Below are 27,714 nucleotides of genomic sequence, written 5' to 3' on the forward strand. Positions count from 1 at the left end.
CTGGGTGGTGGGCCCCCAAAAAAGAGCAAAAACAAATAGCCCTCAATAGGACTCTTCCTGATATCCTGTTCTTGCTCTGTGTTGTGGAGATCCTGGAGCCTTGAGTCTTCGGGTCAGGTCCCCTCATGTGCTCCAGCAGATCATAGGTGGGGTGGATGATGGGTGGGCCAAGTCATAACCCTGGATCTGAGCCTGGGCAACTGTAGGATTGGTCTGCCAGATGTGAAATGGGGACAGCTCTCCCATGCTTACAACTTCAGAGCTGGCTCACCCACACCTGCACTAACAGGGACAGCTCTCTCACTTTTATGACCATGGGGCCAGCTCTCCCACCTGCCCCAGTCATTGATGGGTGGGGGAGGAGGGAGGGTAACTCTCCCTCATGCATGCCACCACAAGACAAATGGGTAATGGGGACAGCTTTCCCATGCTCACAATTTCAGGGCTAGCTCACCCACACCTACGCAAACAGGATTGGCTCTATTGTACTGCCTTGGTGGGGTACAGGGCCTGCTCTCCTGAATGTTGCAGCTGGTGGGGGTCAGGGATGGCTCTCCCACATTTATGACCACAGGGCCAGCTCTCCCACCTACCTCAGACATTGATTCAGGGAAGGGACAAAAAAATAAAAGAGCAATAAGAGTAAGGTGGAGGACTGAGCTAGCTCAGTGGTAGAGAGCTTGTCTAAGCATGTACATGGTCTGATACCATCCCAAGAGTCACAGAGAAGGAAGGAGAGGGGTTGGGGAGGAAGCATTAGAAGAGGAAGGAGGGAAGGAGGAAACAGACTCAGGAGCGGGTTGGTTCTGAAAGGTTTCAGGTTTGGAGTGGGGGACACTGAGCAATAGGTTTATTAGGAAAGGTATTAACACATAGCCAGACAGCCTGTTGGGAGTTCTGAGGGGAGTTCAGGCCTGTGAGGCATAGCAGAAGTCCTTTCCTATAAGGTTCAGAGGCAGGAGGCGGCTCTGTCCCGTGATGGATGAATAGTCCTCGTGTGCTTGCTGTCAGGCTGTCTCTGGTGCGGCAGTGCAGGGTGAGGAGGGCAAGAATCCAGAAGAACAAGTTACTTTAGTTCTGAAAAACAAATTACTGTAATTTTGGTAATTGTCACTGTTCAACCAACATGGAGGAGCTTTACAAAATGGCAGGGCTGTGACTAACAAGTTCCATGTAGGAACTGAGTGAAGGAGCACCCAGGATTCGGGAGAAGGGATAGCTCAGACGCTAGCCGACAGTCCTCAGCAGAGGGCGCTTGACCGATGGATCTGAGTGCTCCAGAGGCGCACTATAGGGTGGAGCTGATGTAAAAAATTAGGATTAAAAACAAGAAAATGAAAAACTCTGAGGAGAAAAAAATTAGAAAAAGAAAGTATACTTCATGGATGTGTTATATTTGCAACTATTTGTAAAATACTGCAAACAGCGGTTAAAGATTTAACCGAAGTTACCAACATCTGCTTGGAGGATTGGTGAAGGGCGAGTGTGTGGAGAAGGGAGGGAAGGTGAGGATTAACACCACTTCCCAAAGATGGACGATCTGGACTTGAGATCTCAAGTTTCTACCTGTTCCCTGGCAGATCTGTGTGGACTACACAGAAGAGCTCATCACCTCTGGTCTCCATGTAGTTTGGCCAACAGTCAGGCCAGGTAGGAGACCAGAGGGGTAGTGGAGAGTGACTCAGTTCTGCCCCATGGTCATATAAGATTTCTCTAGAATGTTTCCACTCCCACCCCCTGCCCAGTAACCACCCCCTCTCCTGACCCTCCACCTCCATGATGTGGACCTGGCTACCTGGTGCTCTCTTTCTGATGTTATATCACGAGCAAGGTTGTCGACCACCTTCCTGAAGATAACGTCCTCACCATCATCCTTTCTCTTCAGGTTATTGTTCCTCTATTCTCTTAGTTTCCTTAACCCAGTTGGAGTTGAGAGCCCTTAGCGGCCTTCCAACAAACCCCCTCTGTCTTGGGTTGGCAGGTCCCTTCCGGTGTCTAATTGAAGCCATGCTGTTCCCAGGCAAGGGATGCTGTGCAGGCATCCATCTGCCAACCATATGCGGCTCGTTCAATCGTTTGTGTATCCCCTGGTGCCTAGTTCCTACCAGAAACCCAATTAAAGGTAGTTAGGCAGATGCATTTCCACCATTACCAGCTCTGGCTATCCCCAGCACTGTCTTCCTGCAAATGAGGGAACGTTCTTGTCCTGGCTTCTCCTAGAAACTGATTTCCCAGAAACTGTTTCTTAGCTGAAAATAACAGCACACAAGGGATTGGTAAAGCATCTAAAGGCCAAGGAACACAGCATCTGAAAGGGAAAGGTAACAAAACAGTGTCATCTAGAATTGATTAACGGCCTCCAGGACATGGCATTTGCCAAAACCATCTCTGGAACAAAGTAAGGATGCCTCTTAAGGTTCTGAGGTAGAATTCAGAGACGAGAAAATACCCTGAAGGAGTAACATCAAGATACACCCACTTGCCAGGCGGTGGTGGCACATGCCTTTAATCCCAGCACTCGGGAGGCAGAGCCAGGCGGATCTCTGTGAGTTCGAGGCTAGCCTGAACAGAGAAACCCTGTCTCGAAAAAACAAAACAAAACAAAACAAACAAAAAAAGATACACCCACTTAACTCTGTTAACTCTGACAGAAATTAGATTGGGGCTTCACCATTGTCCTTGGAAGTCTCTAGAAAAATAGCAGAGGGTTAACAAAGACTACCCTGGCGCTGAGACGGTGACAAGGGGAGTGAGCAGCTGGTAACACCGAATGCAGAGAAAAGTGTACTTTTGATCCATGTCCTCCACCCGCCAAGGTTCACAAGGGACCACTAAGAACCTTAGGCAACGTTGATTTGCGGAGACAAACCACAGGGGCCGGGCTGGAGAAATTCAAAAGCAGGGCTTGAAAATATGGACCAACAAAGGCTTCAGCATATAATGTGTTTAGGGGCTGAAGAGATGGCTCAGTGTGTGTGTGTGTGTGTGTGTGTGTGTGTGTGTGTGTGTGTGTGAAGGTACTTGTCAAGTCTGAGGTCCTGAGTTTAATCCCTGGGACTCACATGGTGGAAGGAGAGTACTGGAGAACTGACTATGGCAAGTTGTCCTCTGACATGTACACTTCGGTACACACACACACACACACACACACACAAGTAAGTGTAGTAAAATATAAATAAAGTAAGCATTTAGGACTCTTAAGGTTAAGGTCACTAACTTACTGGAGTAATCACTTGAATTACTTGAATGAAAACAATCCCAAATGTAGAAATCTAGAGATAATCTCAGAGAGGACTTTCCTCGTTTTGACTGTCTTTGATTCCTACCTAACTTAGAATAAATAAATCCACTTCTTTGTCTTGCCACAGATACAGATAATTGGTTTTTATTAAATATCACTAAAATAAAATTTTGAACCATGCTCAAACAAAACACTGCTCTGGGATATTAATAATTGCCAGTGTATCTGAAGGTGTCTTGTCTTCTGTTAACACAGAATGATACAGTGTATCCTAAGTGGGACTTTATTGCCCTCTTAAAGTGTTCAAGCACATTGCCCTGGACAGAGAATAAACATCACACCCATGCCTCCCCTAGATGCCGTTCAAGGACCAGAGGTATAAGAACATAGAACTCAGTGTCATGGGACTCTTTCACATACGTACTCAGGACATTGCGATCGCAATGCTTGTCTTTCTTTTTAAATGTGTACTTATTTATTGTGTACATTTAGTTTTTGTTGTTTTTTAGAGATTTATTATTTATTATGTATTCAGTGTTCTGTCTTGCATGTATGCCTGCAGGCCAGAAGAGGGCACCAGATCTCATTACAGATGGTTGTCAGGACCTCTGGAAGAGCAGCCCGTGTTCTTAACGGCTGAGCTATCTCTCTACAGCCCCGTGTGTCTAACGTTTTGAGATTATTTTTGCTGCCATTACAATTGAATGAACCTCAGGCTGTCTCTAGAATTCTGGGACCACATTCTTTCTCCTCAGCATTCTTTCTCTACTGTTCCATTGTCTTGTGTCATCTAAAAGTTCTGAGAAATCTGAGGCCATCCTGTCTTGTTAGCTCAGTAGACTGTCAGCTTCATCCCTCTGGATATTTACAGTAGGATGCTTCTCTTTTTATTCCAGTAACGTAGAGTCTCTTACAAGCCATTCTTGCCTCTCTAGTGTATTTACCCAGTCTCCTTGAAATATGGTAAGTCCTGTTGTGTTGCCATAGCGAGTGGGTTTTGTTTAGTTTCAGAAGTAACTTTGTTGTTGTTGGTGGTGGTCCTATTTTTGTCTACTTTTGTTCAATTCCATTCATTTTTCCCTTCAAAGGAGCGCTAGCCATGCCGAGTTGACATAACTGTCACACTAGGCGATGTCCCTCCCGCCACTGTGTCCTTCTGTCACTGTGAAGAGTCACCCGCTCTGTGGCCTTCCGTGGGATGTTGGCAAGTCTGTCACCCATATCGATGACTCATTTTTCTGTCACATCAGCTGCAGCTTCTGATGTGGCTTCGAGCATTTAAGTGTTTTTCTTTCTTCTGTTTCTTCCTTTTCTCTTCCCATCTTATTCTGGTTCCATTATTCTTTTTTCACATTATGTTTCATGTCCATTGAAGTACAGAGAAGATTCTCGTCAAATATTTTCTCCCGTTTTCTGAAATCACTTCTCTTCTGATATACAGTCATTTAATGTATATGTTCCTGTTGGCATTAGTCGAGGAGGGGAGAGCAGTTCTTTGTACAGATCCCACTGTAGATCTTTACTAAGAAATGGAGACCATTTTTAATTTTAAATGAAATGTTTGTTTTAAATTTAAAAATCTCTTTAGCTGTAACTTCTATTTCATAACAGGTTAGTGGCTGGAGAACTAACCTAAACATCAGCACGAGGAAGCAACAAGGCAAACCCAGAAAGTGGAGCATTCTGCAGTACAGCTCACTGTTTAGTATCCTAAGAAAGAAACTTTACTAGATAAAAATAAACTAAAGGGAAAGGTCAGCTCTTGGGTTGGACACTGATTTATGATAAGCCAGATGCAACAATAATTTTAGTTGTTTAGGGAAATGGTAATGTACCCTTAGGTGAGACAGATAGATCTTTGTGAGTTTGAGGCCAGCCTGGTCTAAGAAATAAGTTCCAGGACAGCCAGAGCTACATAGTGAGACTCTGACTTGAAAAGAACAAGGAAGGAAGGAAGGAAGGAAGGAAGGAAGGAAGGAAGGAAGGAAGGAAGGAAGGGAAATCTTTAAATAGCATGCCCTAAACTGCACAAAGCCTAGATCCAGCACTGACTGACCCCCAGAAATTCGGGTTACTTTAAGCAAGCATCAGAACATGTCTCTCCAGAAGTCATCGCAGTTACCGCCATCAAATATTCAAAGAATAGTGGTGGTGATGCATGCCTTTAATCCCAGCACTCAGGAGGCAAAGGCAGGCAGATCTCTCTGAATTCCAGACCAGCCTGGTCTACAGAGCTAGTTCCAGGACGGCCATGACTGTTATATAGAGAAACCTTGTCTCGGGGGAAAAAAAAAGTGATTATGGTAATACTAGTACCACTTTACACACGAGGAACACAGAAGCAGAGTTTTCTAGTGTTGAAGTAAACAGTTACACTCCTCAGAAGCCACAGTTTGTCATGCTAAGTCCTGAAAATTAACTTTATTTTCCTTATCACCTAGAATGATTGGTAAATAGCAGTATCATTTGCTGTAAAATTATTCCTGAAGGGCTGGAGAGATGGCTCAGCGGTTAAGAGCACTGGCTGTTGTTCTTCCAGAGGTCCTGAGTTCAATTCCCAGCAACCACATGGTGGCTCCCAACCATCTGTAATGAGATCTGGCGCCCTCTTCTGGCCTGCAGGTGTATATGCAGACAGAACACTGTACACATAATAAATAAAATCTTAAAAAAAAAAAAAGAAAGAAAAAAAAATTATTCCTGAAGAGTGAACAGGAGTTTTATGCTAGTAGCACCAGCCAGTTTTAGGTTTGATTCAATCTAATTAAAAAATTCCAAATTTGGTGGAGGTGGTTCAGGAGAGACATGTTCTGGTGCTTGCTGTAGTCCCAATCCCTGGACCCCACACGGTGGCGGAAGAGAGCAGACTCCCTCCAACCTCCACATGTGTGCTACATATACACATACACACCACCCCACATACACACCCACATACAAAATAGTAAGTATATGTAAAAAAATTCCTCATTTGTTTTTTCTCATAAATAGAAATTCATGCCGGGCAGTGGTGGCGCACGCCTTTAATCCCAGCACTCGGGAGGCAGAGCCAGGCAGATCTCTGTGAGTTCCAGGCCAGCCTGGTCTACAGAGTGAGATACAGAACAGACACCAAAATTACACAGAGAAACCCTGCCTCAAACCCATCCTCACCAAAAAAGAAATTCACAGTTCAGAACTGGAACAGAAGTTTTAGTCCAGCATGGGGGGGGGGGCGCAGGGGTAGTAGGAAGGGAGATAGGGATAGGGAAGAGGGGTGCTTTCTCCCTAAAATAATTCCTCACAGAAATATCACTTGAGCTTATGTGTCTTTCAGTAGAATAGTCAGATTGCCTTACCTAGCTGCAAGGGAAGCCACACAATGTACTCTATTCCAGATGGCCTATGTCTGAGTAAATGTCAATAATTACATACCACAGAAATGGACATCAAATAGACATACTAAGTAAATCTAGAAGAACTTTTCTAGTCTTGAGATTATCTCTTTTGTCTCTCTTCCTTCTTTTTCATAATTGTAAACAATGTTGTGTTTAGCAGAAAGAAGTGGAAGATACACTGGTGTTAGAAGGCTAGTGGGGACAAGGAGGAGAAGATAGACACCTTGAAACACCATTTATACAATTGCTTAGCATCTTTAGAGCCAAAAGTGTTTTCATAATTAACTTTCTAGACCAGTGCTAAAGCCTCCCTCCACTGAGGTAGAGGAACACCATGGAAGCCAGCTTAGTGTCCCTAGATGGAAAAGAGCAAAGGCAACTTCCCAGTTGACTTTGGGATGTCTCAGTGGTTATGTTTGCCCAGCCCTGTATCTAGCTCACAGGCTGTGTTGTGGTTAAGTGCTAACCGTGAAAAGGGAGCACAGCTTATTAACAGCCATCACTTTTGTACCATGTTTTTGGTTTCCAAGGAAATGCAAACCACAGGGTGTGGTCTATGACCCCATCCTTAGAGAATCTTACCTCGGGGCACATTTTTCCCCTATGTAGTAAGCAAAAGAAAATGAAGAATGTGAGTTGGACATCTCAGTGCTACCCAGGGAGCTATAACAGGTGGTTGGGCGGGCGTAGCCTCATGGCCAGAGAAGAGGGCTGTTGGAACCAGACTGGGAAAGCCTCATAACCCTCAGACTCTCTCTGACTTTATGATGAAATAAAGGACTCATATCTAGGCCCATCCTTTGTATATCTGGTTGCCAAACCATTTTTCTGAGTTTATCACATTTGACCTCAACATTACCAAATCCTAGAATTTTTTCCAAGTTAGAATACTATTTCTCCTTAAATTGACTTTGAATGGTTGTCAGGCTGCTTAGTTCTTTGACCTATCCCATGCCCAGAATTTGGATTTTTTTCCTCTTCCTCTGGCTCTTGGGGAGGTACATTATCACCGAGACAAGGATGTGGTGCTGCCCCGCACCCTCCCCCCACAAGCTGGTCAGCCTTGTCTTAAGAAACTAATTACTTCTCCTGCTCCTTCAGTTTTGACTTCTTAAGGGAAAAATCCTGCAGCTGCAACCAGCCAGCCATAGCAGGCAGAGAACAGGTGCCAGCAGCTCTTCTAGAAGCAGAAATGGTTCTTGCACGTAAGTCAGGGTGCAGGGGTGGGAGCTCACATCATGCTAAACCAGGGTGTGGGAGATTCACGTCATTTTAAGCCAGAATGTGAGAGGCTGATGTCATGCTAAACCAGGGTGTGTGGAGGGGATTATATCATATGAGGCTCTGGAAACTAGTTTTGAATAGATATCAGCTCTTCACATTGTTTAGGATAATTTGAACTGAGAGAGTCAGGGACTGGCCAGCAAGATGGCTCAGTGGTGAGATGAGATGCTTCAGTAGGTAAAGGTATGTACCTCATCACCAAGCCTAATGGCCTGAGTTTTATCCCCAGACCCTGTAGGGTGGAAGGAGGGAATTGATTCCCATAAGTTGTTCTCTGACTTTCACACGTGCTGTGGCACTCTATGTGTGCACACACATACACCAGTCAATCAATCAATCAATCAATCAATCAATCAAATGTAATGGAAGTAGTGGAGCTTGAACTTCATGCTGCAGGCAACTCAGGAGGCTGAGACAGAAATATGGCAAGTTCAAGTTCTGTGTGAACTGGGAACATAGCTGAGTGGCAGGGCACTTGTACAGCATGTATGGGGCCCTGGGTTCAATCCCAGTAAAACACACACACACACACACACACACACACACACACACACACACACACACATACACACGGGCTGAGAGTCAGGAAATACCTTCCTTCTGGGCAGTAGTGGGAGCCTCCTACCAGCCCTTGCTTCCTGTCTGCCTCAGGCTTTCCCAGCAAGTTCTGTGACTGTTCCAGGTAGGCGGCCCCAGAGAGGGACTTGGCATGTCAGTGCATAAGTGAACTACACTGGCTCAGGAGGAAATGGGAGGCTCCCCCGACTACTTCCCTTTCTTGCAGGCCTGCTGTGGTTTTTCATGATGTCATCCATTCATCATTGTGAGCTGACTGGCTGCCCCCTAGGCCTTGGCCAGCTGCCCATGGTCAGAAGGGAAGAAACAGATCCCAGGACAACTGTGCAGAGGGCCCCTAAGCATGTGCAGACATGATGACATCAGTTCCACCTAGAACGTCTTGGTGGAATTCGAAGAAGACTGTAAAAGTTATAAGATCTTATACAACCTTCCCTTCCTTGAATGCCTGGGGAAAATTCAGGGGCCTCTTGCCTGTGGATAGGGAGCCGAACCCTGGAGTGGGCCTGGGTGTGGAGGAAGGACTACTCTGCCAGATGGTCCATTCTCCAGAATTCAACCTGTTTCCTAACTCCGTGGTGTTTGAAAGCAACTTTGTCCAGGTACTCTTGGGTGACTCAGAACAGCACTCCTTGATTCTTCTAAGTCTATTCCTAAGATGTGACCAAAAGAGTTATCCCTAGAACTGTGGTGGGAGATAAACTGAGGCAGGAAAGCTCAAGGGCCTGAGACACGAGGCTGACTAGGGTTTCTCCTGTAAGTGTACGCCCAACAAGAAAGGTCAGGCATCCTTTGCTGAGTGGAGGATTAGGCATTGGAACCCCTAATTTATGTCATTTTCAGGTCTGTCACCTGATGCCAAGTTAAGGCAGTGAAAGGAGATGACCTTTGAGGACTAGGAACAGAATTACTGATTGGCAAAGAATAGGACGTCAGGACTCAGAGAAACGTGGGTCCAGAGTCCAGTCTCTGCTCGCTGGTGGGGAGGTGCCATTGTGCATGGGACCTGGACAAATCCATTTAAACACAGCAAGCCAAGTACATGGTCTAGGCGGCACTTGGTGTGTTTTTCTCTCCTTGCCTGGGCTCCCCTTGGACCAGACAGAACCTAGAATAAATGGAAGGACCATGTGGATGACTGTTTTCAAAGCAAAGCCAGGAAGCTGTCAAGGGAGGATCCACAGACACGAAGTAAATGCTAAGAAACTCCAAGGTTATTTTCTTGCTCTTGTGTTAATAGTAGGTCCTTTAAATCCTGTTAGAGAAATCCACATGGTAGCTCACATCTGTAATCCCAGCAGCACTCAGGAGGCTGAGACAGGAGGATGCCCGTGAGAATGAGTCTAGCCTGGACTATAGAGTAAAACCCTGTTTTGTTTCATTTTGTCTTGTTTAAATAGCTAAAGAGTAATTTTAAAGGCACCCACAAACCCCACTAGAGTTTTCAAACCAATACAGGTTAAAATGCTTGCCAAAAAGCAGTGGTTAAGCCCTCATTTCCAAGGAACATTTGGCAATGTCTGAGGCAGCATTTTCCGTTGTCAGAATTTGGGTAGCAGTTTGCTATGGGCGTCTAGGGGACAGAGGCCAAGGACACGGCTAAACACTCCACAACACAGCATAGCCTTCCTCCCACAAAGAGCTAAGTGGCTGTCATAGTGTGGTGGCACAGTCCTTTAACCCCAGCACTCAGGAGGCAGAGCAGGCAGATCTCTCAGGTCCTGGTCTACACAGTGAGTTCTAGGCCAGCCAGAGCTATGAAAAACAAACATTAGTGCTGAGTGAAGAAACTTGGCTAAAAACGTCCTGCTGCTTTTACCAAATGCTCAGGCTGGGCCTGGGGGCTGCGTTACAGGTCAAAAGGGGCAGAAACTGGAAAAAAATCTACAGAGCCTCCAACACCATGGCCCTTGGGGTGACCTCCTCCGTGCCTTGCCTACCCCTTCCGAACATCCTCCTTATGGCCAGAGTCAAATGGCTTCAGGGGCAGAGCCAGACATGGAACAGACCATCCACAGCCCCGAGCATCATCCTGAAGAGGTAAGCAATCAATGCAGATGGGAATGAGGGATGAGTGGGGTAGAAGGCAGGCCAAGGTGGAGGCCACCTGGTGCTAAACTCAAGATGGGGAGGACCCGAGAAGCCATTGCAGTGAAATTCATTGGAATTCTCTTTCATTTTGTTTTAAACAAAATCTTTTATAGCCCAGGCTGACCATGAAGCCACTATGCAGTCAAGGCTGCCCTGGACTCTGGATCTACTTGCCTCCTCCTTCTGAGTGCTCATATTCCAAACATGCACTGGGGGAAACCTGAGGGTAAACCCCAGAACCCGTGTTAAAAAAAAATAGGTATAGTGGTACACATGGGTAATCCCAGCACTGGGAGGAAGAGATGAGTGGATCCTTGGGGTTTGCTGGCCACCCAGCTTCGCCTAAACTAGTAAGCTCCAGGTTTAGTGAGATGCTCTGATTAAAAACCAAGGTGGACAACACTTAAGGAATGACACTGACCTGTGGACACATGCACACATACCCCCCCAAACACATATGTACACAGATAGGTGGGGGGATGGGGAGACAGATGTCTCAGTTGGAGATGGCATGATATGTGTGAGCATCTGAGTTTGGATCATCGGCATTCACACAGAGGGCAAGTGCGACGCGTGCCTGCAATCCCAGTGACAGGACGAGGGGTGGAGGAAGAGAGCTGGAGCCCAGGGACAGCTGGGCTAGCCCAATGAAAAACCGTAAGCTCCGGGTTCAGTGAGAAATGTCTCAGTGATTTTGGTGGAGGTTTTTGTGTGACCGTCTTCTCAACTCACTAGCCCACTTCCTTCCTCATGAGTGCCTTTTTCTTATTTTTAATTATTTTTTAATTAAAATTTTTAATATTTTTTAAAAGTTCTACTAACTTTGTTTTACACATGTGAATGTTTTACCTGCATGTATATCTGTGTGCCATGTGTGTGCCCAATGCCTGTGGAGGTCAGAAGAGGGTGTCAGATCCCCTGGAACTGGAGTTAAAGAAGGTTATGAATTGCCATGTGATTGCCAGGTCTTCTACAAGAGCAACAACTGCTCTTTTTCTTTCATAAGAAGATGGTGGGGGCCGGAGAGATGGCTCAGTGGTTAAAAGCACGGGCTCCTCTTTGGTACAGTTAACAACTGTCTGTAACTCCAGTCTCAGGAGATCAGACACTTTTTTCTGGATTCTGTGGACACTGCATACATGTGGTGCACAGACATACATGCACACAGACTTCCCATACACACAACAACAAATAATAAAATAAAAATTTAAACTGGACGTAGTGATACACACCTTTAAATCCAGTACTCGGGAGGCAGAGGCAGGTGGATCTCTGTGTGTTCTAGGCCAGCCTGGTCTACAGAGTGAGTTCCAGGACAGGCAGAACTACATAGTAAGACCCTGTCTCAAAACAAACAAACAAACATTTTTTAAATAGTGGACATCAACAGAGGAAGACAGTGACATTGACCCTTGGCTTCCACACACAAACGCATGCATGGGCAAGCTCACACCTGACAAACATGCATGCGTACAACACACACAGGTCCCGTGAGACAGGGCAGGGCTTTCACTGGAAGGGCAGACTGTTTGGTGCAAAGGGAAGCTTTACATGGGCAGGAGCGGAGGCTGGTCTCCAAGCACACTTGCCTTCTCGCTTCACTCTTCTGATTCAGCAGGAAACCTCCGAGCCTTTGGTTGAGGAATAATGAGTCAGTGAGAGCTGCAGATGGATAGCTGCTCGGGAGAGGCATGATTCTCAGGCCTGGGTGTGCAACTGCCTAGACTGGATTTTTGTATCACGAGTCACTGGCTGTAGTTTCTCTCTACAAAGCGAATCGCCTAAGTCCCCCGTGGGGCTGGAGAGCAGCATGATGCTTGGGATAGAACTGCCCTTCTTGATGCTTGCTTGGGCTGTGTTTCAATTTCCTTTCTGTTGCTGTGATAAAAAAATACCCCAATGTAAAGCAGCCAGGGGAGAGAAGGCACATTTTGGCTTCAAGTTCCAGGGGGACAGAGCCTTTTGTGGCAGGGAAGGGGAGACACACTGGCAAGAGCATGAAGCTGGCTGATCATATGGCATCTAAACAAGAAACAGAACAGGAAATGAGGTCTGGCTATAAAACCTCAAAGCTCTCCCTGCAGTGATGTACTTCCTCCTTCTAAAGGTTCCATAACCTTCCCAAAATGGCACCATTAGCTGGGGACCATGTGTTAAACAAATAAGCCTCTGGGGACATTTGACACTCAAGCCACAAAAGGCCAGTCATCTCAAGAATCTCTAGATGTTACCAGAGGTCCAGGAAACCCCTTCATCCCTCCAAGCGACCTCGTACCAGAGCTCCCCTATTATGCTGTTGGTATACCTGTAGCAAGTCCCGCCCACTGCAGGTGACTACCGTTGGATCTAAGCCAGGTCCTTGAGTCGGCTCATTTGGACAGTCTTGGAGCCATGAGAGTATCATAATGAATGAGTAAGCTGTGCAGGTGGGTCAGCTCCCTTCCTATTTTCAAGAGAGAAATGGCAAAACCCCATGTGTCCGGCCACCTTACTCCTGAGCTACAGCTGTGGCACAGGACCCAGGGAACACTGGCATGAGAATCAGTGAGAGAAGCAGGTCCCCGGGCCACAGCCCAGACCTACTGAATCTGAATCTTTGAGACTGTCTTGGAGAGTCTGTATCAAGTGCTCCAGGGAAGTCTGCTTTTCCCAGAGTTTGAGCGTCATTGGCCAAGAGCTCTCTTTGCTGCCCCTAAAAGCCTCCACCCTCGAGGAGACATGTCAAAAGTGATGGGGTTGTCCAGGTGTCTTCTTCTATGTCCTTAGCATTCTCCCTTTGAAGTTTGTGGAGCTCCAGATCTATGACCACCATGAACGCATCCTGAGGTTAAGGACAGTCACCGAGAAGATCTACTTCCTAAAGCTCCACCCTGACCATCCTGAGACTGTCTTCCACTTTTGGATCCGCCTGGTTCAAATTTTGCAGAAGGGTCTGTCCATCACCACCAAGGACCCTAGCATCCTTGTTACTCACTGCCTGGTACCCAAGAGCCTCTGCAGCCCATGTGGAAAGTCTGAGGTAAGAAATCTCCATTGCTAGCCTTCAGCCCAGACCAGAGTTGGAGGGAGATTTGAGCAGCTGCTGCTGAGTGCCTGAGTAGGTACCCTCAGCTTTAACTCTATTCCAGACATGGTAGTGTTTATAAGCACAGAATACCCCTTTCTAAGTACACAGACTTCCAGTAGAGGTACACCGTTGTGCAGCCGTCAGCCATCACCACCATTCAGTGAAAAGGAACAAGAGAGGAGGGTTTTGTTTTTGCTTAGTTTTTTGTTTGGCTTTTTGAGATAGAGTCTCATGGAGCCCAAGCTGGCCTCAAACTTTCTATGTAGCCAAAGCTGGCCTTGAAATCCTGAACTTCCTTTCTCCAGCTCCCAAGTACAGGCACGTTCTACCATGCCAGGCCGAAAGAGACTTTTCTGGTATACATTCATGCGCATTCGCATGCTTGGGTACGTGCGTGTGTGCGTGCGTGCGTGCGTGCGTGCGTGCGTGCGTGCGTGCGTGTGTGTGTGTGTGTGTGTGTGTGTGTATGTTGGGTGGTTGTATGCACTGTGAGGAGCGTGCCTAGCCCAAAGGAAGACTTGAGGTACATTCCTTTGTCCTTCTTTGCCTTATTCCTCTGAGATAGGGTATTTCACAGAACCTGGAGCTTGAGGGATTTTTGCTGGGCTGGTGGCCAGCAAGCCCCAACAATTCTCCTGTCTCTGCTCCCCAATCCCTCAGTGCTGGGGTTAGAGGTTTGCGCCACTGCTATAAATGGCTCTTTACATGGATCCTGGGGATCTGAACTCAGGTCCTAATTCTTTCCCAAGCACTCTGACCTACTAAGCCATCTCCCTAGCCCATGAGGGAGTTTTTTTTAGTTTTTTCATTCTCTGTTCTTACCAGCTCTCCCTTCCTGCCTCCCCCCACTGTGTGTGTGTGTGTGTATGTGTGTGTGTGTGTATGTGTGTGTGTGTGTGCACACGTGTGCCATGGCACACATGTAGAAGTCAGAGGACAGTCTGAGGTGTTGATCCCCATCTTCTACCTTACTTGAGACAGAGTCCCTGGTTCTCCTCTGTGCACTCCAGGCTAACTGGCCCTCGACCATTTGTGGATTCTCCTGTCTCCGGTTCCCATCTCTCTATAGGCGCTCTGGGGTTTCATACATGAGCTACTGCATCCTGTTTTATGTGTGTTCTGGGCATCCAGCTCTTTACTCATTGACATCCTTTGTTACCTTTTCTCTTTCCAAGGCTGAGGACCGAACCCAAGGTCTTGCGCTTGACAGGCAAGCGCTCTGCCATGGAGCTGAATCCCCAAACCCAACATCCTTTTGTTAAACGGAACCTTACATAATTCCTTGTTGGTGGCACTCTTGGGAACATAACTGCAGGCATTCTGTTGCCAGGCAGGATCCTGGTGTAGAACCCAGGATGGCTTACAATTCCAGATCCTCCTGCGTTAGCCTCCAAGTGCTTAGATACAGGCGTGTGCTACAATCAGTCCATGTACACATATAACACATAACACACATGAACAGGTACAAATGCGCTACATATCCGCAAAGCGACTGTATATAGGACTCTTCTTAGAGAAATTAGTTTCTTTTTCTTTTCTTCCCTGGAGCTGAGGACCGAACCCAGGGCCTTGCACTTAGCGCTCTACCACTGAGCTAAATCCCCAACCCCAGGAATTAGTTTCTGAAACATTAACCTTCATAATATATACATTTAAGTATAAAAACTAGTAGCACTAGCTATTAAAATTCATATTAAGTTGCTACTAAATCTATGTTGGCAGGTGACAATGAAGACCTTACCTTTAAAGCATCAAAGGATATTTATACCAAACACTGAGCTACCAACAAGGAGAACTGCTTCCGTGAGCAGCCGGCATGGCTGCCTAACGGGAGAGGTTGGGTCCTGATGTTTCAGAGTCTAGAGATTGTTGTTAAGAAAATGCACAGAGCCCAAGGCTTAACCTCTTGTTTTCTTCTTCTTTCTCCGTATAGTTAGTGCAAAAGAAACCTTCAAGTCCCCAGCCCAGTGAGAGCCTCATGCAGCTGATGGCCCAGGGGGAGAGTGAGGCCCTCTCGCAGATCTTTGCCGACTTGCATCAGCAGAAACAGTACAGGTACATGATTTAAATCAGGCTAGCCCTCCTTTCCCCTAGCCCGGAAGGTCCCAGCAGTGAGACCCTTGGTAAAGGAGCACAGCTGGGGACTTGACACACAGTGCCTCGTCTCTGGACAATCTTTCCTGTTCCCATTGCCTTAGTCTCTATCTCCAGACAGCAAGCAAGGTAGGCCTGACTCCAGAGGAGTTGTATAGAAATGGAAATATTTCTCCAGCAATGAAAATGAGTTAGTAACAGGCATGGAAGAATGAAAGCGAAATTCTAACCCAGTATCTAATTCTGTAGAGGCAAACCACATTGTTTTAAACCCTGCTGTGTCCTGGGTTCATCCCCCTATTTACTGGGCCTCTTGTTCAGACTTAATAGAGCTCCTGAGGATGTTCCTAAAGTATAGACTCCTGGGATGCTCCAGCACAGGCCTATCTTCTCTATGCCGGAAGAAATGGCCCTGTATAGAGATATTCGGTGTGATGCGGGAGACAGGAAGTTGGGTGGGGTGACCCATATCTATCATCCCAGCGCTGAGAAAGGGGCTGAGGCAAGCTGACTGTTTCAAAGCTGAGGCTAGCCCAGGATGAGTTCCAGACTAGTTTGGGCTACGAACAGAGAAGGAAACCCACAAATGAATTAGTAAATATCATCAGAAGAGAAAAATGAAGTGTCAAAAGAAGGAACTTCTTTTGTTTTAAGATAGGATCTCATGTAGCCCAGGTTGGCTTCAAATTCCCCATGTAGTCAAGAATGATCTTTAATTCCTGGTCCTTCTGCCTCCACCTCCCAAGTGCTGGAATTATAAGAAAATCTGTACCCCCATTCCTGGTGACAGATAGAAGAGATACCCCCTCCCTCTGTCTTGGGGATTGAATTTAGGGCCTCAAGCTTTCTAAGCAAGGGCTCTACCACTCAGCTGCCTGTCAGCCAGGAGGAGGGGTTTTGTCACAACAGGAACCAGTTAGAGTAGCTCAGAGACAAACCAAAGAGTGCTGGGGTGGGAAGCTGGAAAGTAAGAGAGCTCAGAGGAGGTGCTTTAATACCTAAAAGATGACAGACAGCCTCATCTGGATACTGTTGGGAGGGATTCCATGAGCTCATAAGCGCTTAGCGTGCGTGTTCTTTGTCAGACTGGGAAGCAGATATGAGTGAGATCTCAATAAATATTAATGTGTGTTACTAATTGTCTTGGGAAAGATTTAATGGTTTGTACAAAAGACTGTCACTGTATATAACATACAGAAAACTGTAATTAAGAAATGTTTACATAGAATGCCATATTCTGGGCTGTGGTGGCTTACACCTTTAATCCCAGCATTTGGGAGGCAAAGGCAGGCGGATCTCTGAGAGTTTGAGGACAGCCTGGTCTACAGAGCTAGTTCCAGTACAGCCAGGGCTACACAGAGAAACCCTGCCTCAAAAGACACAAAGCCAAAAACCAAACCAAACAAAAGAATGTCATATTCTGAACTAGTGCTGAATTCTAATAGAGCAAATATTTCATATTGAAGCAAGTTTTTAATTGTGTCAAATTATTAAATCACTGTGCACAGCAGGCCTGAAACTTGTTAAGTACCTAGAGAGATGACCTTGAACTCCTGACCTTCCTAAGTCCTAGAATTAGAGACATGTGCCACAGTACCTGGCTTCTTTGTTTGTTTTTGAAACAGTCTTGTGTTGGCAATGCTGCCTCAGAATTTAGGATCTTCCTGCCTGAGAGTACAGACATGACCACAGTCCCCAGCTAACTTACTATTTATAGAACACTGTATTAGCTACTTTTCCATTGTGGTTGCCATGACCACGGTAACTTATACAATGAGGTTTGTTGGGGCTCATGGCTGTAGAGCAGTAAGAGCCCATCATCGTGGCTAGCAGACAGAGCAGCCAGTGGCAGGCACAGCAGCAGGAATGGGAAGCTGAGAGTTCACATTTTCAAGTGCAAATACAAAGCAAAGAGACCTAACTGGAAGGGGCACGAGGCTTTTAATCCCAAAGCCCACGCCCGGCTCACACTTTCTTTTACAAGACAGTACCACCTAAACTCTCAGAACAGGGCCACCAACAGGGGACTGAGTGTTCAGACGCTCAAGCCTATGAGTGTGTGTGTGTGTGTGTGTGTGTGTGTGTGTGTGTGTGTGTGACGTGCATTACTCATTCAAACCACCACAAACCCTTTTGCATATATCTCATGCTGAGTTACTAGCTGTAACTCAGTCCCATAGACCAAATTAGCTGCAAGGGAGGCTGAAAAGCACATTCTCGTTTAGACACAAGCCCAGTCAAAACTAAGTATTTTCAGTCTGAGATGGTGGCACATGCCTGTAATCTCAAACACTCAGGAGGCTGTGGTAGGAAGACTCCTGTGAGTTTGAAGCCAACTTAGGCTAGCATGTCTCAAAACAACAATACTCCACCAAATTTAGGTGCTCTACCCCCAAAGGAAAAGGGAGCCTGCCACCAGTCTCTGGCTTTTAATTCCAGAAGGTCAGAGGGAACTAAGCTCTGAAAGAGAAATAGGCACTAGACAAAAAGAACAGGGGAGGCGGAGAGCCAGACAGGTTGAGGAAACAAATGGCTGAGGCTTTGTCCAGAGGAAGAACCTTGGTGGGTTTAGGGAAACACGGCCATGTGGAGGGTTACGTTCAGTGGAGCGGAGCCTTAGCTGCATTTTATTCATGGAGGTTACTATGATCCAATTTCCATTTGGAAAAGGTCACTCCAGCTACACTTACAGTTAATTGTAAGGGAAAGAGAAGAGACTCAGAGAGACCAGAGAAGCAGCTGGACTGGTCTGGACTGGCATGTATAAAATGGGTCAGGGAGATTTGAGAAAGAAGTGGAGAGGATCACTTCTGCCTCCCTGTTATCTCAATAGCTGCTCTGTACAGACATTTAGCTTCCTCAGTTTCCCAGAATAAAGCCCTGTGTGACGATGCCTTAGATTCAGGCACTTTCCAGGCTGGTTGCAGTTATCATCAGTTCTTGCTCATTAGCAGCAACATGCCACTGAACAGTAAATAGCATGCATGGCTGAGATGCAAGATCCAAGATAGGGTCACAGCCCTCCTCCTCAGACGAATCAGAGCTGTGGGCTCTGGCCCCTACCTCCTCCCATCCCACCTCCTCTTTCCCTTTTCTCTTCTGGAAACATAATATGCATCATACCCACCCAGTATAGCAACAGCTGGCCTTTTCCATATTTCTATCTGCCTCTAAATCTTTTGTATCAGGAAAAGTCTAACTAGGGATAAGCTTTGAGATATGACTGACTTCAGGGCTGAGCATGCAGCTCAGTTTGTAGAGCGCTTGCTGCAGCACACACAAAGCCTGAGTTTGATCTGCAGCACGGCATAAACCAGGCACACTGGTGCACATCTGTAATTCCAGCACTCAGGAGGCAGGAAGGTCGGGAGTTCAGAGTCATCCTCAGCTACATAGTGAGTTTGGGGCCAGTGTCAGATACGTGAGACCATGTCCCCCCACCAAAAAAAAAAGACAGGAAAAACATTACCAAAACCCACCCAAGTTCACTGTTCTTCTCCTTAACTTTTGGTCTTTGTTTCCTTGACCCTGAAATGACTGGAGTGCTAGGAGGAGCAAAAAGATTCAGACCAACAAGACCAGCTCAGGTAAGGAAGGATGCAGGGATGCGTGCTGGGGCAAGCTAGCTGCTGTGTAGGTATAGGACTCAGATCCCTCGCAATGCCCCCTCTGGCCTCCTGGATGCCATCAGGAGTACCATAGTATCCCTATGCCACAATGGGTATCTCTCTGGGCTTTTGGGCCAAGAAAGTCAATTTGGCACCCAGTCCTACTCATCTATTTCCTTGAGACGTTTCTATGTTCTCCATTTCCAGTTCCACAAAACGAATAGCAGTCCCTTCCTCTCACATCCGCAGTATCCATTTGTTGATTCATTGACTTACTCAAAAACATGCACCAGAGGCTCTTTAAGTGCCACACTGCCTTCTCTCAGGGGGATGGAGTCACACGGGTACGTACCAAAGTTACAGAAACTCCTTTCTAGACAACATTCAAAGTTCATGCTTGGGTGCCAGAGGTACATAACGACAGAGTCATTCACTCCTTTCAGGGCATTGGCATATTTGATAGGATCAGGAAAGATGGAGGAGATGAGGCCATGTGAGAAAACGTGACATTCTAGACGCAGCAGCTGGTTCCCTGTTGCCAAGTTCTAATCCACCCCGAGTCTCCTGGATGTGGTCCTTTATCAGCTCCCCCATCTTTCCTGTCTCACCTGATAACATGCTCCCTGCCTCAAAGCTACTCCAGCCACATCTGTTCCAGGCACATTTCAAGCATGCTTCCTCATACTTTAGTCATCCCCAGCCCACTTCCTTCCCCTGAGGAGCTGCTCTAAACCCCATCTGTCCTAAATCCTGTACCACATGCTCCTGCCAAGACTCAACTTTCCTCCTCGTAACCTCTCACACTATTCTCTGGTTCTCTTATAGGCTTAAGGCTTATTTCTTAATGAATGTTAAATTGCATCCACGCCTCTTAAGTCATCTATAGCAGCAAGCACTGGGGACATAATGGGAGTTGAATAAATGTCTGGACCTAAGACCGTTGACAAATTAATTCTCCATTCTGGCTCAGAGACAGCCACATCATGCTGTATTTTAAAATGTAAAGGAGATTGTAGATCCTGGGAGAACTAGGATCCAAATCATATGTCTACAGGTGGAATAAATAGATAAAGGTCTGAGGGAACATGAGCAAAAGGAATGGTTGACTCTTACCTTGTGATATTTAAAACAACTACTGAGAGATGGAGAGGTGGCTCAGTGGTTAGGAACACTCGCTGCTCGTGCAGAGGACCCAGGTTCGATTTCCAGTTCCCATGACAGCTCACACCTGAATGTAGCTCCAGTCCTGGGGGACCCAACACCCTCTTCTGGCCTCCATGGGCACCAGCCATGTATGTGGTGCACAGACATACATGTTAGCAAAATAGTCACACACAGAAAACACAGTAAGTCAATCTAGAAAACAAAGAAGCTACTGCTGGCAACTGACCCCTGTTTTTAGCATCAAGAGGACAGTCGAGAGTGGAGGAGCCAGAGGCAACAAAAGCAGTGAGTGTTTTAGTTGAGACTTGATTAATTGCTGCCATACTGGCACAGATCGTCAGATACTGGCCTGGTATCATCAGATACTCTATTTTTTTTCAAGAGAAGCCTCCAGGTCTGATTTTTTTTTGGGGGGGGGGGTTCGAGACAGGGTTTCTCTGTGTAGCTTTGCGCCTTTCCTGGAACTCACTTTGTAGACCAGGCTGGCCTCGAACTCACAGCGATCCTCCTGCCTCTGCCTCCCGAGTGCTGGGATTAAAGGCGTGCACCACCACCGCCCGGCTCAGGTCTGAATTTTTAAACGTACTCGGTTAAAAAGAAGTGCAGCAGGTACTAACGAAAGCTGTGCTGAAGGAGGACTGCACTCAGCACTGAAGACGGAGAGGGAGGCTGCCGTCTCTGAGTCCTGACAGGTGAGCAGAGCCCCACTGCCTCCTCGTCTGGGACTGCCTTCTCACCTTTTGACACGATGCCTACTGTTTTTTTCTGTTTTTATATAACATTCAAGCATATTCACAAATATACACACACTTTAAAATATTCTATGAGGTTTGAGGTCAGGAAAACAGAATGTTCAAGAATATTTTTAATGAGTGCCGGGACTGAAGAGAAAAGGTTTAGAATTTCAGGATATCCAATCAGGTGTGGCAGTGCATACCTGCCATCCCAGTACTTGGAAAGCTGAGTTAGGAGAAATGACTTAAGTTTAAGGCCAACTTTGTCTATAAGGCAAGTTACAGGATAGCCTGGGCTACATAGGATCTTACTAAAGCCTCAAACAACACCACAGGGAATTTCAGGATATCTGAGGTTGGAATGTTCTTAGGTTGATTTTAATCATCCACACTAGGTTGTTCTCTGTACCTTGTTTTCTTATTTTTTCTTTTTTTTGGAGGGGGGTTCGAGACAGGGTTTCTCTGTAGCTTTGAAACCTGTCCTGGACTAGCTCTGTAGACCAGGCTAGCCTTGAACTCACATAGATCCGCCTGCCTCTGCCTCCCGAGTGCTGGGATTACAGGTGTGTGCCACCACCGCCCGGAATACCTTGTTTTCTTGCTGAGTCAAGTACTGGGCAGGAAAGGGAAGTTACATGCCAGGCTCTTAGGACTCTTGCTGTCTCCTACTGAACCATGCCCTAAACCTTCTATTGGAACTTCTGAATTAAAAAAAGAAGGGCAGGAAATAAATCAGTCAGTAAAGTACTTGCCTTGTAAGAATTAGGACCTGTGGGCTGGAGAGATGGCTCAGAGGTTAAGAGCACTGGCTGTTCTTCAGAGGACCTGAGTTCAATCCCCAGCACCCACATGGTGGCTCATAACCATCTATAATGAGATCTGGTGCCCTCTTCTGGCCTACGGACATACATACAGGCAGAACATTGTATACATAATAAATAAATTAATTAAAAAAAAGAAATTAAAAAAAAGAAATTAAAAAAAAGAATGAGGACCTGGGTTTGACTCCAAGAACCCATGGGGCTTTAGAGATTGTTGTAGTGATATTTTATCTGTGTACCCCAATAAAGCTTATCTGAGGATCAGAGGAAAAAGCCAGCCACTATATTAAAGAAAGAAGTCAGGCAATGGTAGCACACGCCTTTAATCCAAGCATTTGGGAAGCAGAGATTCATCCAGATCTCTGTGAGTTCAAGGCCACACTGGGAACAGAGCCAGGCGTGGTGGCACAGGCCTTAAATTCCAACACTAGTTAACCATAAAGGTCTAGAGGTCTGTACAGACAGACAGGAAGTGATAGAGCTGAGCAGAAAGAGGAAGTGATGTAGCTGGGCGGAGAGAGGAAGTGAGATGGCAGAACAGAAAGGCATATAGGTGTGGGTATACAGGAAGCAGGTCTCTTTGGAGGCCGAGGGCTGATAAGGTGAGGTTGGCTGTGGCTTTTCCTATTCCTCTGATCTCTCAGGTTTTTACCCCAATATCTGGCTCCGGGTTTTTTATTAATAAGACCATTTAGCAATTCATCTTACAGATTGTCCCAGTGGTCCAGAATGCATATTGCTCTTCCAGAGGATCTGAGTTTGGTTCCTAGCATCCACTCTGAGTAGCTCAGAACTGCCTGTAACTCCAGCTCCAGAGGGAGGAGGGGGATCAGATGCCTCCAGTCTCTAAGAGAAACTTCATTCACTTGTACCTACTCACACAAGCACACACACACACACACACACACACACACACACACACACACACACACAGACACACATGCACACACAGACACACATGCACCGAGGCACTCATGCACACACTCAGTTGGACATTGCGGTGTATACCTGTAATCCCAGCCCTTGGGAGGCAAGGAGAGGAGAAATCAGAAGCTCAAGACCAACCTTGGCTGCACAAGAGCTCAGGAGGATGGGCTTGGGGGTCTATATGCAGTCTAGACAGCCAGGGGCCCCAATAGTTCACCTGTGTGTCCCCACTAGCGGGCTCACAAGTCAACCTGTGGTCTTGCTAAAATGCTATTTCTAATTCATTAGACCTGGACATAAGGCCTTGAAACCAGGCATTTCTAATATGATCCCAACTGATCCCAAGGTTTGGTTACATTTGGAATAGCCAGGGGCAAAGGGTCTAAGAATAGGCTCTGGCTTTGCTCTACTGGCTTCAATGCCATTGTCACTTCAGCTGACTGAATATCCTTGGGGAGATTTACTCGGTTAACCTGTCCCAACCATGACGTTTCTCTCCATTTACTGAGGCTATTTTGCCACATGATGTAGTGGTTAAGAACAGAGGCTCTGGTGACAGGTTGGGTGGCTTTGCATATTGACTCTGCCTCATCACAATGTGGCCATAAGTAAGTTAATCAGCTTCTGTGGACCTCAGTCCTTATCTGTAAAATGAGGATTGTGGGAGACTTGCCACCAATAATAAAAGCAAGAACGTGTAATTGTCTGACATGTTTCGTGTATAATGACTTCCTCTCCCCACAATTATTAGCTATTAACTTCCAGCATGTTCTGTGAACCAGAGTGCAAATGCATTCCTTTTCTTAACCAGATAAAGCTACTCCCAGTGAAGAGAGTGTCCCCTGTACCCGTGATCTCAGTTGGAGGGACGCATTCACTTATGGAGAGTGGGAAAGAGAGAACCCCTCTGGGCCACAGCCCCTCTCGCTCCTCGGCACTCTGGCTGCCTCCAGCAGGCCACGGCTGTCCCTACCTTGAGGTATAGTGGTGATGGGATTGATCTGGAGGCCTTCATGGGATGAGCTGGAGTTGAAGCTCAGAATCAAGAGGGTGTCCTAGGGTCCTCGGGGCGACTCCAAATGCTATGTGAGAGGCTGGGTGGCTGGCCGCAGCGACCTCACCCTCTGCTCTTCTCCCTTGTCTTCTTGGCCTCCCATGATATGGACTGAAATTCTACAGTGTGGTATCTCCAGAAACCCCAGAGTCCCCACAAGTGGCACTGAAGGGCAGACTGGTCAGCTGGTGCTCAAGAGCACGGGGCTGCTCCTGGAGCTCAGCAGTTCCTGTGGCTCTTCCCGCCCTTTCCCTTCCCTGAAGCTCTTGGTGTCTCCCTAGCTAATGGTGGGGCAGCAAGAGGGAGAGGGAGCTAGACCGCAGGGTGAGAACAAACTTCCCTGGGGTCCCAGCCTTTCTCTTCCCACGCTCCAAGGCTCCCCACCTATCCTACATTTATTCAACAAGCATTGTGAAGTACCTTCTATGCACTGTGTCTGACAGAGTCCTATAGAAGGTGGGTTAAGTTAGGTTTTTCTAATTCATAAAAATAAAAATACTTAGCCAGGTGGTGGGCTCACACCTTTAATCCCAGCACTCGGGAGACAGAGCTAGGTGGATCTCTGAGTTTGAGGCCAGCCTGGTCTACAGAGCAAGATCTAGAATAGGCACCAAAACTACACAGAGAAACCCTGTCTCAAAAAAAAAAAATTTATTTTTGTATTTGCAAAAAAAAAAAAAAAACTTTATGTTTAAAGTAATTTTTAAGTGAACATACAAAGCTATGGTTTCACTATGGCATTTTTCTTGTTTTCAGTTAGTAATAATTACACCTCAGATAAACCTTAATGGCGATCCCGCCAGTGTGCAAGCAATCACTATGGCATTTCATGATAGATGTCATTATACTTTGCTCTCCTGTACCCTCCTCACTGTCCTCCATATGCCCACTGCATCTTTTCTCTCATCAGGATGTCTTCCTGCCTTCCCATGATCCCTTCCTATTTTCATGATCTATACACAATACATACACAAAACAAATAAATGTAATAAAAATTTTAGGTGTTATCAGTGAAATAATATCATATGAAACAATATCATATGAAGTAAAATCAATGAAACTCTGCCAAACGACCATTTATTAATAACTGAAATGTTTTAAGTGTAAATAGAGGCCAGAGTGGTCGTCCTGCAGTTAAGAAAGCATGGTGCTTTCCAGAGGACCTGAATTTGGTTCCCAGGACTCACTTCAGGTGACTCACTTCAGTTACTACCTGTAACTCCAACTCCAGATCTGACATGTCACGCCTCCACAGACTCCTGCACTCACATGCACATATCCACCCATCCAGATAATAAATTAAAAATTAAAATGTAAATAAGAACAAGTGCCCCCTCCTGGGGTTTCACTTTCCAAGGTTTCAGTTAGCCACAACCAAATACAGTCCAAAAATTAAATAGCGATTCAATATTGAGAGAGAAACCACAGTCACATAACTTTTGTTAGATCACAACTGTTTGCTAATCTCATACCATGCCTATGAGTTAAACTGTATCTAATTTGTATCTATCAGAAGAAATGACATCTATACAGTTTAGAGTTGTCAGGAGACAAAACCCCCCACAGACAAAGGGCCGTTACTGTGTCTATGTATCTGCAGAAGAGTTCTTCAGATAACCTATATGATATTGACCACTTTTCTCTTCGGCACTCACAGGAACTATATGACGAGTCCTTTCCCACTGGGGAGAGTTTATGCAGCCTACACCAGGACTTCTCTTCAGTATTCGGTTGCGGGGGGCTCTAACTGGACAGAAGGGCGGAGGAAATTGCCCCTCGGAACAAACCCAAGTTATCACAGCACTGACAGGAGGGCCTCCTCACCGGTCAGCCTCTCCACGTACGCTCACCACCACCTGAGAGTAGAGCAACCTGCATCCCATGGGCCGGGCATGCCTTCCCCAAAAGACAGCCAGGAGAGGAGCAAGATGAGGGAAGCGATCCCAGCATAGCTGTGCACACCAACAAAGCAGAGGCGACATGGAAGCTGGCAGGAGGGAGTCAGAGAAGAGATGCAGAGAGAAAAGTAGCAACACAAGGAAATAGAAGAGACCCGGGAGAAAAGCTGAAGAGAACTAGACAAGAAACACATCTCTGAGAGATGCCCCGCCAAGCGTCTATTTATCTAATTTAAAGAGTAAAGCCATAAACCAAGGAGAGAAGTGTGGTTTCCTCTCTGCTCAGGTCACGCTGGAACAACTTCATCCTTCTTCCTCTGCCTATTGCCCAGTTCAGGCTTGTTCACCCTGAGGTGGGTTGAAAGCTGAAGAACAATCTTTTGTTTGGGTTTTGAGATAGGGTCTCTTCCAGGCAGCGGTGGCGCACGCCTTTAATCCCAGCACTCAGGATGCAGAGGCAGGTGGATCTCTGGTTTTTGAGGCCAGCCTGGTCTACATACAAAGGGAGTTCCAAGTCAGTCAAGGCTGTTACACAGAGAAACCCTGTCTCAACCATAGAGAGAGGGAGGTTTGGAGGGAGGTTTGGAGGGAGGGAGGGAGGGAGAGAGAGAGAGAGAGAGAGAGAGAGAGAGAGAGAGAGAGAGGGAGAGAGAGAGGAGAGAGAGAGGAGAGAGGGGAGAGAGAGAGAGGAGGGGGACAGAGGAGAGAGAAGGGAGAGAAGGAGGGAGAGAGAGGACAGAGAGGGTCTCACCTATCCTACCTCATAGATGCTGGGATTACAGGCCTTTTCAATCACTCCCGGTTTACCAAACACAGGGCCTCATACATGCTAGGCAAGCACCCCACAACCTGAGTTTTATCACCAGCCCCTCTTAGGAACAATTTTTTCCAGGAGATCGGAAGACAAAGTCTTAAGGTAGGGTGAATTTTCTTTCCTTTTGTTGTTCAAACTTATTAGGTTTGCTACCATCTCAGTCTTGGAAACACTGGTGCCTTTCCTTCAGGTTGACAGCCCCTGAAACATCGACACACCTGCCTGACATACCTTCTGAGTGCTCATTGAATCAGCCGTCCCATCTCAAACTCACGATCATCTCAGCACTCCTCACTGCCTTCTCTGCTTTATTTGACTCCTTTGGACATGCTGCCACCTCTCCTTTTTGCTTTTTAAATCCTGATTGTCCACCTCACCTGCTCCTACAGATCAGAATATAAGCACTGTGACAGAATTGAATTCCTTTTGCTTACCGCTGCATTCACAGTGCCCAGAGCACAGGAAATACTTCATTTGTGGAGTATTCAATCATCCCACATGAGCAGAGTAAGGGTGCTCAGAGGGTAGCATCAGCCTTTGCAGCCAAAGCCATCATGCCTGCCCACAGCAGACCATACGTATGGTTTTCAGAGACAGATGGACTAGTAGGCCTTGAGTAGAGTTGGGTATGTCATTTCTTTTTTTTTTTTTTTCTTTTTAAGATTTATTTATTACGTATACAGCGTTCTGCCCGCATGTATGCCTACACACCAGAAGAGGGCATCATACCAGAAGAAGAGGGCACCGGATCTCATTACATATGGTTCTGAGCCACCATGTGGTTGCTGGGAATTGAACTCAGGACCTCTGGAAGAAAAGCCAGTGCTCATAACCTCTGAGCCATCTCTCCAGCCCTGGTGGTCTCATTTATTTATTTATTTATTTATTTATTTATTTATTTATTTATTTATTTATTTATTTATTTTTATTTATTTTGAGACAGGGTTTCTCTGTGTAGCTTTATGCC

The 27,714-nt window shown here is 46.3% G+C and overlaps 1 protein-coding gene and 1 long non-coding RNA gene across 8 annotated transcripts; one reads left to right on the forward strand and one right to left on the reverse strand.

Moving 5' to 3' along the window:
* Nucleotides 1-835: 835 nt before the first annotated feature.
* On the reverse strand, nucleotides 836-8,702 carry LOC131906738 (uncharacterized). Its single transcript, XR_009378190.1, has 2 exons — nucleotides 8,493-8,702; nucleotides 836-1,077 (listed from the first exon to the last, which is right to left on the reverse strand). It is a non-coding gene; the product is annotated as an uncharacterized LOC131906738 (long non-coding RNA).
* Nucleotides 7,701-26,189, forward strand: Garin1b (golgi associated RAB2 interactor 1B). 7 transcript variants are annotated; one of them, XM_059257466.1, is made up of 9 exons: nucleotides 7,703-7,820; nucleotides 8,684-9,077; nucleotides 10,331-10,515; nucleotides 13,333-13,585; nucleotides 15,567-15,688; nucleotides 19,271-19,314; nucleotides 20,738-20,784; nucleotides 23,793-23,960; nucleotides 25,693-26,189. In XM_059257466.1, the coding sequence occupies exons 2-9, from the start codon at nucleotides 8,829-8,831 to the stop codon at nucleotides 25,780-25,782; spliced, it is 1,158 nt and encodes a 385-aa protein (XP_059113449.1). In that variant the 5' UTR covers nucleotides 7,703-7,820; nucleotides 8,684-8,828; the 3' UTR covers nucleotides 25,783-26,189. The 7 variants fall into 7 exon arrangements, with proteins under 7 accessions (XP_059113454.1, XP_059113449.1, XP_059113450.1 ...); XM_059257467.1 differs by having other exon boundaries at nucleotides 19,277-19,314; XM_059257471.1 differs by lacking the exon at nucleotides 10,331-10,515 and having other exon boundaries at nucleotides 7,701-7,820.
* The last annotated feature ends 1,525 nt before the right edge of the window (nucleotides 26,190-27,714 follow it).

This window comes from Peromyscus eremicus, chromosome 3 (genome assembly GCF_949786415.1).
Source record: "Peromyscus eremicus chromosome 3, PerEre_H2_v1, whole genome shotgun sequence".
In the NCBI taxonomy this organism is placed as follows: domain Eukaryota; kingdom Metazoa; phylum Chordata; class Mammalia; order Rodentia; family Cricetidae; genus Peromyscus; species Peromyscus eremicus.

Excerpts from the sequence above, each read along its gene's own strand:
- Garin1b (XM_059257466.1), top strand. The coding sequence starts at position 8,829 with ATGATGACATCAGTTCCACCTAGAACGTCTTGGTGGAATTCGAAGAAG. Across the intron at positions 10,516-13,332 it reads CCGAGCATCATCCTGAAGAG|CATTCTCCCTTTGAAGTTTG; the intron begins GTAAGCAATCAA and ends CTATGTCCTTAG. Across the intron at positions 19,315-20,737 it reads GACCAACAAGACCAGCTCAG|CATCAAGAGGACAGTCGAGA; the intron begins GTAAGGAAGGAT and ends CCCTGTTTTTAG.